General features: G+C 48.4%; 1 protein-coding gene and 1 pseudogene across 1 annotated transcript; one reads left to right on the top strand and one right to left on the bottom strand.

Annotated features, from left to right (window-relative positions):
• LOC148773482 (melanoma-associated antigen 10-like) overlaps positions 1 to 15,445 on the top strand; it is a 66,283-nt pseudogene that overhangs the window by 24,741 nt on the left and 26,097 nt on the right.
• LOC129564056 (melanoma-associated antigen 10-like) lies at positions 7,630 to 8,421 on the bottom strand. Its single transcript, XM_055437676.2, has one exon. The coding sequence runs from the start codon at positions 8,419 to 8,421 to the stop codon at positions 7,630 to 7,632; it is 792 nt and encodes a 263-aa protein (XP_055293651.2).

The following is a 15,445-nucleotide window of genomic DNA, read 5'->3' as shown; positions in this document are numbered from 1 at the left end:
CGGGAAGGGAGGCTTAAAAAAGAGAAAAGTTTCCAAACACCAGGAAACACTCTCACTGGCGAGTCTGTGGCGAGCCTTGGAACCTCAGAGGGCAACATAAGAGGGAGAAAAATAAATAATTAAAACCCACAGCTTAAGCGCCCAATGGTAACTCCCAGCGGAGAAGCAGCGCAGATGCCCGCATCCGCCATTAGCAAGCGGGGACTGTGCAGGGAGGAGCTGGCTGAACTGCTTAGAGTTAGGACTGGGCCTGAATGCCACGAGGGCAATCTGAGGGAGCTAACTGGAGACAGCAAAGCAGACTGTGGGATAGCTACCCCGCGAAAAGGTGAAAAGCCCCAAACCAAGACTCTGCCAGTCCCGCTCACAGAATAAAAGACTGAGCAGAGCTAGCCAGCTGCGGACGGCCCATCCGACACCGAGACAGGCAGGGGAGGGCAGCCAGAGCCGGAAGGGGGCAATCGCGCCCCCAGAGAGGCATCTGAAACCAAACTGCAAACAGGCTTCGTTGCTAACCAAGACTTCTTTGGTTTCTGGCCAGTCGACATTGGCCTGAGAAGGCGCTCCGGTTGTACACCCAGGAAAACAGAGCGGCAGGGACTGGAGAGGTGATAAATCACAGCAACCGCTCTCGCCAAACACCTGGTCACCTGAGCTGCTCAGACCGGGGAAGGGCATAAAATGCAGGCCCAACCAAGTCTGTGCCTTTGTGGAGTATCCGAGTACCTGAACCTGAGCAGTTTAGACCTGGGATGTGCATGCAACCCAGCGCCGGCCTCAGACAGTTCCCGGCAGAGCAACCCAGAGCCTGTGCAGTGTAGACTGGGACAGCACACATGCCAAGAGCAGGGGCAAACCCAGTGTGGCCAAGACACCACGAGCACTCCCCACAGACACCAGTGTTATTTGATTGCAGTGTTCCTCCCTTCCCAGAACGGGACTGAACGAGTGAGCCTTAAAAAGTGTCCACCACCCCCCCCTAGTGTCAGGGCTGAAATTAGACACTGAAGAGACCAGCAAACAGAAGCTAACACAGAGGGAACCACCTTGGAAGTGACAGATAGAGAAGTCTAGACGATACTGCAAGAATAAGACTGAAAACCAGAGGCAGGAGGCTTAAGTCCAACTCCTGAGAACACCAGAGAACTTCTGACTCCAGGGAACAGTAATCGATAGGAGCTCATCGAACGCCTCCATACCTACACTGAAACCAAGCACCAACCAAGGAAACAAGTTCCAGAGCAAGACGTAAAACACAAATTCTGCAGCAACACAGGAAAATAGCCCTGGGCTTCAATATATAGACTGCCCAAAGTCACTCCAAACCCATTGACATCTCATAACTCATTACTGGATATTTCATTGCACTCCAGAGAGAAGAAATCCAGCTCCACCCACCAGAACACCGACACAAGCTTCCCTAACCAGGGAACCTTGACAAGCCACCCGTCCAACCTCACCCACAGTGAGGAAACTCCATAATAAAGATAACTCTACAAACTGCCAGAAGAAGGAAAGGCCACCCCAAACACAGCAATATAAGCAAGATGAAGAGGCAGAGAAATACCCAGCAAATAAAGGAACAGGATAAATGCCCACCAACACAAACAAAAGAGGAGGAGATAGGGAACCTACTTGATAAGGAATTCCGAATAATGATAGTGGAAATGATCCAAAATCTTGAAAACAAATTATAGTTACAGATAAATAACATGGAGACAAGGATCGAGAAGATGCAAGAAAGGTTTAATAAGGATCTAGAAGAAATTTTAAAAGTCAATATACAATGAATAATGCAATAGATGAGATCAAAACACTCTGGAGGGAACAAACATTAAAATAACGGAGGCAGAAGATAGAATAAGTGAGTTAGAAGATAGAATGGTAGAAATAAAAGAAACAGAGAGGGGGAAAAATGAATTAAAAGAAATGAGGACAATCTCAGAGACTTATGGGACAATGTTAAAACACCCCAACATCTGAAACATAGGAGTCCCAGAAGAAGAAGACAAAAAGAAAGACCATGAGAAAATATTTGAGGAGATAATATTTGAAAATTTCCCTAAAATGGGGATGGAAATAATCATCCAAGTCCAAGAAACCTAGAGAGACACAAACAGGATAAACCCAAGGCAAAATATCCCAAGACACATAGTAATCAAATTAACAAAGATCAAACACAAAGACCAAATATTAAAAGCAGCAAGGGAAAAGCAACAAATAACACACAAGGGGATCCCCATAAGGATAACAGCTGATCTTTCAATAGAAACTCTTCAGGCCAGGAGGGAATAGCAGGGCATACTTAAAAGTGTTGAAAGAAAATAACCTACAGCCCAGATTACTGTACGCAGCAAGGATCTCATTCAGATATGAAGGAGAAATCCGAAGCTTTACAGACAAGCAAAAGCTGAGAGAATTCAGCATCTCCAAACCAGCTCTCCAACAAATGCTAAAGGACCTTCTCTAGACAGGAAACATAGAGTGTATAAACGCGAACCCAAAACAATAAATTAAATGGCAACAGGATCATACTTATCAATAGTTACCTTAAGTGTAAATAGGGTGAATGCCCCAACCAAAAGACAAAGGCTGGCTGAATGGATACAAAAACAAGACCCTTATATATGTTGTCTACAAGAGACCCACCTCGAAACGAGGGAAACATACAGACTGAATGTGAAGGGCTTGAAAAAGTTACTCCACGCAAATAGAGACCAAAGAAAGCAGGCGTAGCAATACTCATATCAGATAAAATAGACTTTAAGACAAAGACTGTGAAAAGAGACAAAGAAGGACATTACATAATGATCAAAGGATCAATCCCAGAAGAAGATATAACAATTATGAATATATATGCACCCAACATAGGAGCACCACAATATGTAAGACAAATGCTAACAAGTATGAAAGGGGAAATTAACAATAACACAATAATAGTGGAAGACTTTAATACCCCACTCACACCTATGGATAGATCAACTAAACAGAAAATTAACAAGGAAACACAAGTGTTAAATTATACGATAGACCAGTTAGACCTAATTGATATCTATAGGACATTTCACCCATAGACAATGAATTTCAACTTTTTCTCAAGTGCACACGGAACCTTCTCCAGGATAGACCACATCCTGGGCCATAAATCTAGCCTTGGTAATTTCAAAAAAACTGAAATCATTCCAAGCATCTTTTCTGACCACAATGCAGTAAGACTAGATCTCAATTAAAGGAGAAAAACTATTAAAAATGCCAACATATGGAGGCTGAACAACAGGCTGCTGAATAACCAACAAATCATAGAAGAAATCAGAAAAGAACTCAAAAGGTGCATAGAAACAAATGAAAATGAAAACACAATAACCCAAAACCTGTGGGATACTGTAAAAGCAGTGCTAAGGGGAAGGTTCATAGCAATACAGTCATACCTGAAGAAACAAGAAAAAAGTCAACTAAATAACTTAACTCAACACTTAAAGAAAGAGAAGGCAATGGCACCCCACTCCAGTATTCTTGCCTGGAGAATCCCAGGGATGGCGGAGCCTGGTAGGCTACAGTCCATGGGGTCGCACAGAGTTGGACACGACTGAAGCAACTTAGCAGCAGCAACAACACCTAAAGCAACTAGAGAAGGAAGAAATTAAGAACCCCAGGATTAGTAGAGGGAAAGAAATCTTAAAAATTAAGGAAAAAATAAATGAAAAAGAAACAAAAGAGACCATAGCAAAAATCAACAAAGTCAAAAGATGATTCTTCGAGAGGGTAAATAAGATTGACAAACCACTAGCCAGACTCATCAAGAAACAAAGGGAGAAAAACCAAATCAATAAAATTAGAAATGAAAATGGAGAGATCACAACTGACAACACAGAAATACAAAGGATCATAAGAGACTACTATCAGCAATTATATGCCAATAAAATAGACAACTTGGAAGAAATGGACAGATTCTTAGAAAAGCACAACTTTCCAAAACTGAACCAAGAAGAAATAGAAAATCTTAACAGACTCATCACAAGCATGGAAATTGAAACTGTAATCAGAAATCTTCCAGCAAACAAAAGCCCAGGTCCAGATGGCTTCACAGCTGAATTCTACCAAAAATTTAGAGAAGAGCTAACACCTATCCTAGTCAAACTCTTCCAGAAAATTGCAGAGGAAGGTAAACTTCCAAACTCATTCTATGAGGCCACCATCACCCTAATACCAAAACCTGACAAAGATGCCACAAAAAAAGAGAACTACAGGCCAATATCACTGATGAACATAGATGCAAAAATCCTTAACAAAATTCTAGCAATCAGAATTCAACAACACATTAAAAAGATCATACATCATGACCAAGTGGGCTTTATCACAGGGATGCAAGGATTTTTCAACATCCGCAAATCAATCAATGTAATACACCACATTAACAAACTGAAAAATAAAAACCATATGATTATCTCAATAGATGCAGAGAAAGCCTTAGATAAAATTCAACATCCGTTTATGATAAAAACCCTCCAGAAGGCGGGAATAGCAGGAATATTCCTCAACATAATGAAAGCTATATATTACAAACCCACAGCAAACATTATCCTCAATGGTGAAAAACTGAAAGCATTTCCCCTAAAGTCAGGAACAAGACAAGAGTGCCCACTCTCACCACTACTATTCAACATAGTTTTGGAAGTTTTGGCCACAGCAATCAGAGCAGAAAAAGACATAAAAGGAATCCAAATTGGAAAAGAAGAAGTAAAACTCTCACTGTTCACAGATGACATGATCCTCTACACAGAAAACCCTAAAGACTCTACCAGAAAATTACTAGAGCTAATCAATGAATACAGTAAAGTTGCAGGATATAAAATCAACACAGAGAAATCCCTTGCATTCCTATACACTAATAATGAGAAAATAGAAAGAGAAATTTAGGAAATAATTCCATTCACTGTTGCAACGAAAAGAATAAAATACTTAGGAATATATCTACCTAAAGAAACAAAAGACCTATATATAGAAAACTATAAAACACTGGTGAAAGAAATCAGAGAGGACACTAATAGATGGAGAAATATACCGTGTTCGTGGATTGGAAAAATAAATATTGTGAAAATGAATATATTACCCAAAGTATGTATAGGGTCAATGCAATCCCTATCAAGCTACCAACGGTATTTTTCACAGAGCTAGAACAAATAATTTCACAATTTGTATGGAAATACAAAAAAACTCAAATAGCCAAAGCAATCTTGAGAAAGAAGAATGGAACTGGAGGAATCAACCTGCCAGACTTCAGGCTCTACTACAAAGCCACAGTCATCAAGACAGTATGGTACTGGCACAAAGAGAGAAATATAGATAAATGGAACAAAATAGAAAGCCCAGAGATAAATCCATGCACCTATGGACATCTTATCTTCGACACAGAAAGCAAGAATATTCAATGGACAAAAGACGATCTTTTTAACAAGTGATGCTGGGAAAAGTGGTCAACCACTCATCAAAAAATGAAACTAGAACACTCCCTAACACCATACACAAAACTAAACTCAAAATGGATTAAAGATCTAAATGTAAGACCAGAAACAATAAAACTCCTAGAAGAGAACATAGGCAAAACAGTATCGGACATAAATTACAGCAGGATCCTCCATGACCCACCTCCCAGAATATTGGAAATAAAAGCAAAAATAAACAAATGGGACCTAATTAAAATTAAAAGCTTCACACAGCAAAGGGAACTCGAAGCAAGGTGAAAATACAGCCTTCAGTATCGGAGGAAATAATAGCAAATGGAGCAACTGACAAAGGATTACTCTCAAAAATATACAAGCAGCTCTTGCAGCTCAATTCCAGAAAAGTAAATGAACCAATCAAAAAATGGGTCAAAGAACTAAACAGACATTTCTCCAAAGAAGACATACAGATGGCTAACAAACACATGAAAAGATGCTCAACGTCACTCATTATCAGAGACATGCAAATCAAAACCACAATGAGGTACGATTTCATGCCAGTCAGAATGGCTGCTATCCAAAAGTCTACAAGCAATAAATGCTGGAGAGGGTATGGAGAAACGGGAACCCTCTTACACTGTTGGTGGGAATGCAAACTAGTACAGCCACTATGGAGAACAGTGTGGAAATTCCTAAAAAACTGGAAATAGAACTGCCATATGACCCAGCAATCGTACTCCTGGGCATACACACCGAGGAAACCAGAATTGAAAGAGACACATGTACTCCAATATTCATCGCAGCACTGTTTATAATAGCCAGGACATGGAAGCAACCTAGATGTCCATCTGCAGACGAATGGATAAGAAAGCTTTGGTACATATACACAAGGAAGTATCACTCAGCAATTAAAAAGAATACATTTGAATCAGTTCTAATGAGGTGGATGAAACTGGAGCCTATTATACAGAGTGAAGTAAGCCAGAAAGAAAGACACCGATACAGTATACTAGCGTATATATATGGAATTTAGAAATATGGTAACGATAACCCTGTATGTGAGACAGCAAAAGAGACACAGATGTGTAGAACAGTCTTTTGGACTCTGTGGGAGAGGGCAAGGGTGGGATGATTTGGGAGAATGGCATTGAAAGATGTATATTGTCATATGTGAAACGAATCTCCAGTCCAGGTTTGATGTATGATAGAGGATGCTCGAGGCTGGTGCACTGAGATGACCCAGAGGGATGATATGGGCTGGAAGTGGGAGGGGGGTTCAAGATAGGGAACTCATGTACACCCGGAGCGGATTCATGTCAATGTATGGCGAAACCAATACAATATTGTAACATAATTGGCCTCCAGTTAAATAAATTAAGAAAATAAAATAAAACATTTTTAAATGTGTATGCATTTAATTAAATCACTACAAATTAAAAACTATACTCCTATTCTCTCAATTTATCCCTCCCCTTCTTTTCCCCAGTAACCATAAGACTTGTTTCCACGTCTGCAACTCAATTTCTGTTTTTTAAATAAGTTCATATACACATCCAATCTTTTTTAGATTCTTTACCCATCTAGATCATTACGGATTATTGAGTAGAGTTCCCTGTGGTATAGAGTGAGTCCTTATTAGTTACCTGTTTTATATTTTGTAGTATATATATGGAGCTTCCCTGGTGGCTCAGCTGGTAAGGCGTTCTCCTGCAATACAGGAGACCCTGGTTCGATTCCTGGGTTGGGAACATCCCCTGAAGAAGGGATAAGCCATCCACTTCAGCATTCTTACATGGAGAATCTCCATGGACAGAGGAGCCTGGGTGGCCACAGTCCATGGGGTCATCTAGTTGGATACAACTGAGCAACTAAGTATAGCACAGCACAGTGTGTATATTAACTTACTTACAAAACTCTTGTTCTTGAACTGGGTAAGCACAAATACATCGTCTTCAACATCATCCACAAAGCTGAGACACTGAAGTTTATTTAGCCTTCCATTAAAACAATTCAAGTTTGACAATTTTCTAAAGGAAACAGAGATGAATCTGCCTGTCATCATAAAGAAGAGGAAGCCAAAGTCGCTACACAATGGCTCCCCCAACTGGCCCAGGCCCTCAGTTCTGAAAAAGCTGAACGCTCCCTCATCAATCGCAGAGGGAAGGATTAACCTGGCTGCTGCTCTGGCTCAGGTCTCCTTGTCCTCCCTCGCAGCCTCTGCAGACTGGAGTGGGAAGGTCCTCAAAGCCCTTTGTCTGACCCTGAGCACAAATTCCATGACTTGCTGTTTGCTGGTCTCTGCATAGGCCCGGGGACCCCACAGGAACTCGTAGTGAGCAGGGTCACTGTCAGGCACCTGCCGGTACTCCAGGTATCCCTCCTGCACCCACACTTGGGTCAGCAGCTCCCTGGGCTCCCCAAAGATGGAGTGCTCCCTCCCAACACACACCCCCATCCTGCTGAGTGCTCCCCAGACCGCCTCCTCAGGGGCGGGGTCTCCATTCCTCATGATCACCCTGAGGACCAGCACCAGGAGGCCGGCCTTGGGCAGGCCCTGCCCACTGCTCTGCATCGCATCGCAGGTGAGGCCCAGGGCAGGGACCGTAGTGTAGGTGTGCTCCCTGGGGTCTACCTCCCTCACCTCCACCCCAAAGACCAGCTGCAGGCACTCCGAGGCTTGTCTGAAGACCACCGGGTAGTGCTCCTGGTTATTCTTGAGGACCTTCTTCAGCATTTCTGCCTGGGAGGTCAGCTCCTTGGCTCGATACTTGAGGAGCAGGAAATTCATCAGGTTAGTTATCATCTCCTTCAGAGCTTCCTGGGGCAAGGTCTCCCCAGGGGCTGAGGAGGACACTGTGGAGGAGGAGGCCGAGGGGGATGCAGCCTCTCCTACCTCAGCCCCCAAGAACTGCATCTCCACCGGGCCCTGGGCCTCGCCTGGGTCCTGAAGGTCTTCCTCGGGCTTGCTCAGCCCACTCATTTCCACCAGAAGCACGATGCCTGTGATCAAACCCCAGACAGCAGTGAGACAGGGGGACAGATGGGGACCACGGGGCTTAGGCGAGGAGAAGATGGGAATGGCCTGGGCTGAGAACACCACTGGCCCTGTGGTCAGTGCATAGAGGCCAGGAGGGACATGAGGAGCAGTTGAAGACCAATCACCTCCCCAGCCTAGAACCCACGGGAGGCCTTGTGAGGTCTGATACAGACCACTTACAGGTCTCCCCTTGAGGGGTTCACTCAGACCTCACAGGGGCGCTCATCCTGGACGGCCAGTCCCTTGGCTGCCTGGAGGAAGAAGTGAAGTGGCTCCCCAGGGTGCCGTCAGCACAGCCCCAGATTTCTAACACTGACAAAGCGGGATGATCAGGGCCTCCTGGGGTCCCCTCTGTTCTGAAATGGGGAGCCCCACTCGGCACCCTCCTCACCTTCACTTCTGATACTGCCTGGACCTCCTCTGCTCTCTGACCTCAAGACACGGACCTCAGACTTCCGCCTTCACCTCCTGGTTCCTGGAGCTCCTGTGAGAGAAATGATGGGGACACCTTTGGGATAGAGTGTGGCACAGCCCTGGGCTTTTTGTGCTGGAAGGAGGAGTGGACTCTGTGAGGTCCACTCAGTTGTGGGGTGTGAGGCCCCTCGGGGCTCCCTTGTAGTTCTCCCCTTTCCCCTGGCACAGCCTGGACCCTACCCTTTGGGGGCTCTGCAGGGTAACTCAGAACAAGACTCGAGTCTGTACAGAAAGCACTGTGGGGCACCACATGTGGCCACACCTGCCCAGGGCCTCCTGGGGGTTCCAGGCTGGGGAGATGCTTGGTCCTCAGCTGCTCCTCATGTCCCGCCTGGCCTCCAAGCACTGACCACGGGGCAGGCATCTGCTCAGTCCGGGGAGTCCAGCCTCTGCCAACCTGAAGCCTCCGCCCTCCGCCCCCGCCGAAAACCTCACATCCCAAGGTCCCTAAGCCAGATGTAAAAAAACTTCTCATCCTGCTCACCCCGCTCTAAGGCCTCCAAGAGCCCCCACAAGGGCCAGGATCCCTTCCTCTGTGTCAGGGTCTAACCACGTCAGTCCTTCCTCGCGTGGAGCCTGGACTTCAGGCAGCACCCGGGACTGTCCTGTCCGCTATTTTGAGACCTTGCCGCTCTCACGAGGTCCTCAGTCTCTCTGAGACCCGCATGTTAGGAAGTCAGACAGGCCGAGTGTGCTCTTCTCACTGCAAAGTCTCCCAGGGCCAACTACAGGGGCGGGGATCTGTGGGGTTCTGTCGGTCCTCACTCAGGGTCCCCTGGTCCTCTTGCAGGGACCTCACCTTGCCTCCACGCAGAACTTGGATTCTCGCCTCTCCGCCACTGAAGCCCCGCCCCTTATACCAGGACCCCAGCCTCTTGAAGACCCGGATGTCAGGAAGTCAGCACATGCCTGTTGCGCTCATCCTGCCCCCACGGTTGCCCTTGACTGACAACAGAGACAGGCTTCTCTGAGGTCTCCTCTGATTAGGGTCCACCGTCCTCTAGTCCCTCCTCAGGGTCCTCAATTTGACACCCCGCAGGACCTGGGAATCGGCCCCCCTGAAGCCCCGCCCCATATGCGAGGTCCCCAGTCTGAGACCCGGATGTCAGGAGGTGAGACCATGCATGATGGGCTCATCTTACCCCAGGGTCGCCAAGGGCCAATAGCAGCTACAGGTTTGTTTGAGGCCTCCTCTGACTGGGGTCCAGGGTACCCTCAGTCCTCCCTCAGGGTCATTATCTTGAAACCCTAGAGGAGCTGGACGTCTTCCCTCTGTTCACCTGAGGACATGCTCCCTCTCCCAGGTCCCCAGTTTCTCTGAGACCCGAATGTCAGGAAATGCAGCATGTGCTCATCCACCCTCTGTGCTCCCTGAGCCTTGATGTGAGGGTCCCACCTCTGGTCAACACAAAGGGCATCCCCAGATCTGCCAAGAGTTTGGATGAGGTGCCTGGTGGAGGATATAAGGAACATCACAGATCCCCGCCCCTGCTGTCAGGCCTGGACGATCCTGGTGGTGGGATGAGCACTTGGCAGCCTGTTCTGACTTCTGCATCTACCTTTCAGAGACAATAGGCAACTGTTAGAAGGGGCAAGGCCTCAGATGGTCAGAGGGGAAGATCTTAGTTCTTTTGAGAGTCAAGGTGAGGATTTAGAGGGAGGACTGAGGAGACCTTGGACCCCAGAGCAGAGTGGGCTCTGGGAGGACATAGGGCGGATGAGCACATGCTGCATTTCCTGACATTCAGGTCTCAGAGAGACTGGGGACCTGGTATAAGGGCTGGGGCCTTAGTAGGGGACAGGAGAGAATCCGAAGTCCTACCTGAAGACAAGGTGAGGTCCTGAGGAAAGACTGAACAGACCCTGAGGGAGGACTGATGGAAGCCCACAGATCCCCGTCCCTGTTGTTGACCTGGGAGCCCCTGGGCTGACAAGAACACACTAGGCCTGTCCTGTCTTCCTGACATCAGGATCTATGAGAGACTGGGGACTTGGTATGAGGAGCAGTGTCTCAGGCGGGGAGAGGACAAGTCCAGGTAGTCGGCACTTCCCATCAGGTGGCCAAAGTATTGGCGCTTCAGCTTTAGCACCAGTCCTTCCAATGGATATTCAGGGTTGATTTCTTTTAGGACTGACTGGCTTGATCTCCAAGGGGCTCTCAAGAGTCTTCTCCAGCACTTCAGTAGTACTATTTTATACATAGTAGTGTGCATCTGTTAATCCTAAACTCCTAATTTATCCCTTCCCCTGCTTTTCCCCTTTGGTAACCATAATTTTGTTCTTAGTCTTTCTGATTTGTAAATAATTTCATTTGCATCATCTTTTTAGATTGCACCTATAAGTCTTACCATAGAATATTTGTCTTTCTCTGTCTGACTTACTTCACTTAATATGATACTCTCTAGGTCCATCCATGGAGAAGGTAATGGCAACCCACTCCAGTACCCTTGCGTGGAAAGTCCCATGGGCAGAGGAGCCTGGTTGGTTGCAGTCCATGGGGTCGCTAAGAGTCGGACATGACTGAGTGACTTCACTTTCACTTTTCACTTTCATGCATTGGAGGAGGAAATGGCAACCCATTCCAGTGTTCTTGCCTGGAGAATCCCAGGGACAGGGGAGGCTGGTGGGCTGCCGTCTATGGGGTTGCACAGAGTTGGACATGACTGAAGCAACTTAGCAGCAGCAGCAGGTCCATCCATGTTGCCACAAACAGTATTACTTTGTTATTTTTCATGGCTGAGTAGTATTTCTGTGTTGTGTGTGTGTGTGTGTGTGTGTCTGTGTGTGTGTGTCTATGTGTGTGTGTGTGTGTGTGTGTGTGTATACCACATCTTCTTTATCCAGTCATCTGTCAATGGACATTTAGGTTGCTTCCATATCTTGCCTGTTGTAAATAGTGCTGCAATGAATGTTGGGGTGCATATACCTTTTCACATTAGAGTTTCTGTCTATCTGGGTATATATTCAGGAGTGGGATTGCTGGATCATATGGTAGTTCTGTTTGTAGTTGTTTAAGGAACCTCCATACTGTTCTTCATATTGAGTGTACCAACTTACATTTCCACCAACAATGTACAAGATTTCCCTTTTCTCTGCTCCCTCTCCAACACTTATTCTTCATAGGATTTTTGATGGTGACCATTCTGACCAGTGTAAGGTAATACTTCATTGGAGTTTTGATTTGTATTTGTCTAATAATTAAGAATGTTGAGCATCTTTTCATGTGCCTGTTGGCATTCTGTGTCGTCTTTGCAGAAAGTTTCTTCTTTGGAGAAAGGTTTTCATGTCAGGGTCACACAGGCTGGGTGGCTCAAACAACAAACCGTGTTGGTTCAGGAGGCCAGCAGCCAATGTGGAGGTGAGGTCAACTGATGTTGGCTCTTGTGAGGGCTGTGGAGAGAGTCTGTCCCATCTCTCCCCACTCACTTCCGGGGCATTGCTGGCCATGGTGGGCATGCCCGGGCTTGGGCTTCCTCTTCACCCGGAGTTGTCCTGTGTGCCTGTCTGTCTCTAAATGTGTCCTTTGTATGGGGACAGCCATCCTATTCGATGATGGTCCATCCTAATGTGCTCACTGGACCTGCATTAGCTCTGTGAAGACCTTCCCTTTGTCTCTAAGGTCACACCGAGTTACTTGGGATTGAGACTCCAGCACCTAAACTTGAGGGGACACGATGTGACTCCTCACACCCTACAAACACTCTGAGGTAGGAACACACTGGAATGTTCCAAGGATGGAAGGATGGCCTTCATAGCTACTGGGGGTGAATCCAGGGGTGAGAAGAGCAGGCGATCAGGGAAGGAGCCAGATCATGTGGGACCTCATTGGTCTGTGAGAACTGTGGGTCTGTTGTGCTTGGGGAAGGGAAGGCCCAGGAGGCTCTAGGCTGGGTGCCTCTGGGACCATGTCCCCATCCTCATAGTTACATGGAAACATAGGCTCCTGCTAGAGGTGCTGAGAATCTACTGAGGTTCAGGCCTGCAGCTCTGCTCCCCTGCCTTCACCCCACTCCAGTAAACAGGGACCCCCTTCCAGGTACAAGGAAAGAAATGAGGAAGGAGGTGTATGTGGTCAGGTCCCCTGCAGTCATGGGCTATCTCTCTATCCCTGGCACCTCCTCAGCCGTGGAAAGATGTGAGAGTAACCTGGTGGGTTATTTGAGGTTTGAATTCTGTAATCCCTGCATGGTGCCATTCCAGGCCCTGGCAATGACATTCAGTGCACCCGTCCCAGTAGTTCCTGCTCTCCCTCGTTCTTTCTCTAGGCTCTAGGTGGGGGCTGGGGCATCTGTTGACAGTGGAGGCCGTGGTGTGGGAAGGGCTGCAAGGAACGTGATTCCCAAAAGCATGGGGAAAACACCTGGCAGGGCCGTCCAGGGCCAAGGCCAGATTGGTTTGCACGGATCTGTGCTCAGCAGGCCTGGGCTAAGATGGGGGCTTTGCAGAGCATGGGCAGGGATGGGGCCAGGGAGTTGAGAGGTGGGGTGGGGGCAGTGGTGGGGCGGGGGGAAGCCAAGCCCAGGACTGTGCCTGTCTGTGCTGGGAGGGGACCAAAGCCCAGCCACTGGGCTGTGAAGCCAGGGGGCTTGCCCTCCCTCCTCAGTGCACCCAGGGTTTCAGGGCCCTCTGTCTTGGAACTCACCACGTGCCTCTCTCCCACTGTTCCGCCCTCCTTCCTGACCTCCCCACAGATTGCATGTGATTGACGGGTCCTCTGGATTGCCAGCCCCTGTCAACGGACAGTGTGGAGATGGATGGAAGGAGCCAGCCCTCTGTGACCCACACCCCCCCATTCTGTGTCAGCAGGCTTGGAGGATGCTCAGACTCGTGGGCCTGATGTCTGGCCCAGGGCTGTGAGCTTGGAGGCTGCTGTGTCAGGCTCCTGGTCTTTGTGGTTCTGTGTTTCCGCACCCACGTGAGGTCCTGGGAGCCCTGGGAGATGAAGTTTGACTGTCTGTCCTTCCGACAGCCTTACGGTGTCAAGACCATGGAGATGTGGTGGCTGCCCATGCTATGTGGACCCAGCACTGTACCGTGGCTGTCCACAGCGGGCACTGGGACTGGGAGGACATGGACTGGCAAGAGCTGCTGGAGCAGAGGCTGGGGGTGAGCCCTGCCCAGATCCAGGCCTTGCTGCGGGATAGGGAAAAGTTCTGCCATGGAGTGATCGCCGGCATGTGACGTCCTGCCCTCACTGCCCGCATGGCCCCTGGTGCTGCCCTAGATCTCAGCCAGCTTGTGGTCACTTGTTTTCTGTTGAACCGGTTGGTAGGGGGAGGAGGGTTGGGGCTGAGGTTTCTTCAGAGGGGCAGCGAGGGTCCCTGGGCTGGGAAATGGCAGCCTGAGGTGCCTGACCCCCACTCCAGGCCTCAGTCCACATTTGTGCTCTGAAAGGCAGAGGCATATCAGGGTCTGCATGTGGCACTTGCCTCTGTATGCGTGTGTGTGGGGGGGGGGGGGGCTGTACACATATGTGGGAGTGCCCGGCAGAGAACATGAGAGGTAGCACAACACCCAACCTGGGTTCCCGAACCCAAAAGCCTGCAGCCGGGCCTGAGAAAGTACCCTGACTCCCCAGGGTTGAGGCCCCACAGCAACTCCTGTCTGCGCGTGAATTGCTTAGGGACCTGATGTCCTCAGGCTCCCTGCCGGGGCCCTCCTGTTCTGTCCCTTCAGCCTGCGGTGGGCAGACTGAGAGCTGCCCATGGCCTTGTGGGTTCATGGAGCATCAGGACTCTCCCTTTCATTTCACTCCCTCCCTCACTTGGCCTTACCCGAGTTCCCTTTGCTGAGGTGAGCCCACCTGAAATGCTTAGCCAGAGGACCCAGTTCACCCCGGGTCTCCTCTGTGATGCAGTCTCTAGCAGGCATGACTTTGAATCACCTTGTTCTCCTAGAAGGGGACCGGGTCCATGAGGAGAAGGTATGGGGGGCACTCAGCGGGATGGGGGTATTTGCACTGCATCTATGGGGAGCCCAAGGAGCTGCTGACCCAAGTGTGGGTGCGGGCGGGGTACCTGCAGTACCGGCAGTTGCCTCACAGCCACCCTGCTCGTTACGAGTTCCTGTGGGGTCCCCGGGCTTATGCGGAGACCAGCAAGCAGCAAGTCAAGGACTACCTGCGCAGGGTCAATGGCAGGGGTCCCAGGTTCTTCCCACCCCGGTGTGCAGAGGTGTGAGGCAGGAGGAAGAGGGGCCCTGAGCCTGAGCAGCAGCCAGGCTCCTTTCAGGCCCACATCCAGCAGCTTGTCCTGGGGGTAGGAAGGGAGGCTGAGCCTTCCCTGTGTGTTTGAAGAGGGAGCATTCAGCCTTAGTCGTGACGGCCTGGGCCAGTTGGGGGAACTGGTGTGTAGCATCTTTGGCTTCCTGTTCTCTACAGTGACATGGAGATCCACTTCTGCTTCCTTTAGAAATGTTTCAAATGTTGTTCCTTTTAATAGGAGGCTTAATGAGCTTCAGTGTCTCACCATGTCAGTAACATTGATCACAGTGT

Source organism: Moschus berezovskii, chromosome X (assembly GCF_049115385.1).
Source record: "Moschus berezovskii isolate FMDL1 chromosome X, NW_MosBer_1.0, whole genome shotgun sequence".
Lineage (NCBI taxonomy): Eukaryota > Metazoa > Chordata > Mammalia > Artiodactyla > Moschidae > Moschus > Moschus berezovskii.
This window is presented reverse-complemented; position numbering and strand designations above follow the sequence as displayed.

Excerpts from the sequence above, each read along its gene's own strand:
- LOC129564056 (XM_055437676.2), bottom strand. The coding sequence starts at position 8,421 with ATGAGTGGGCTGAGCAAGCCCGAGGAAGACCTTCAGGACCCAGGCGAG.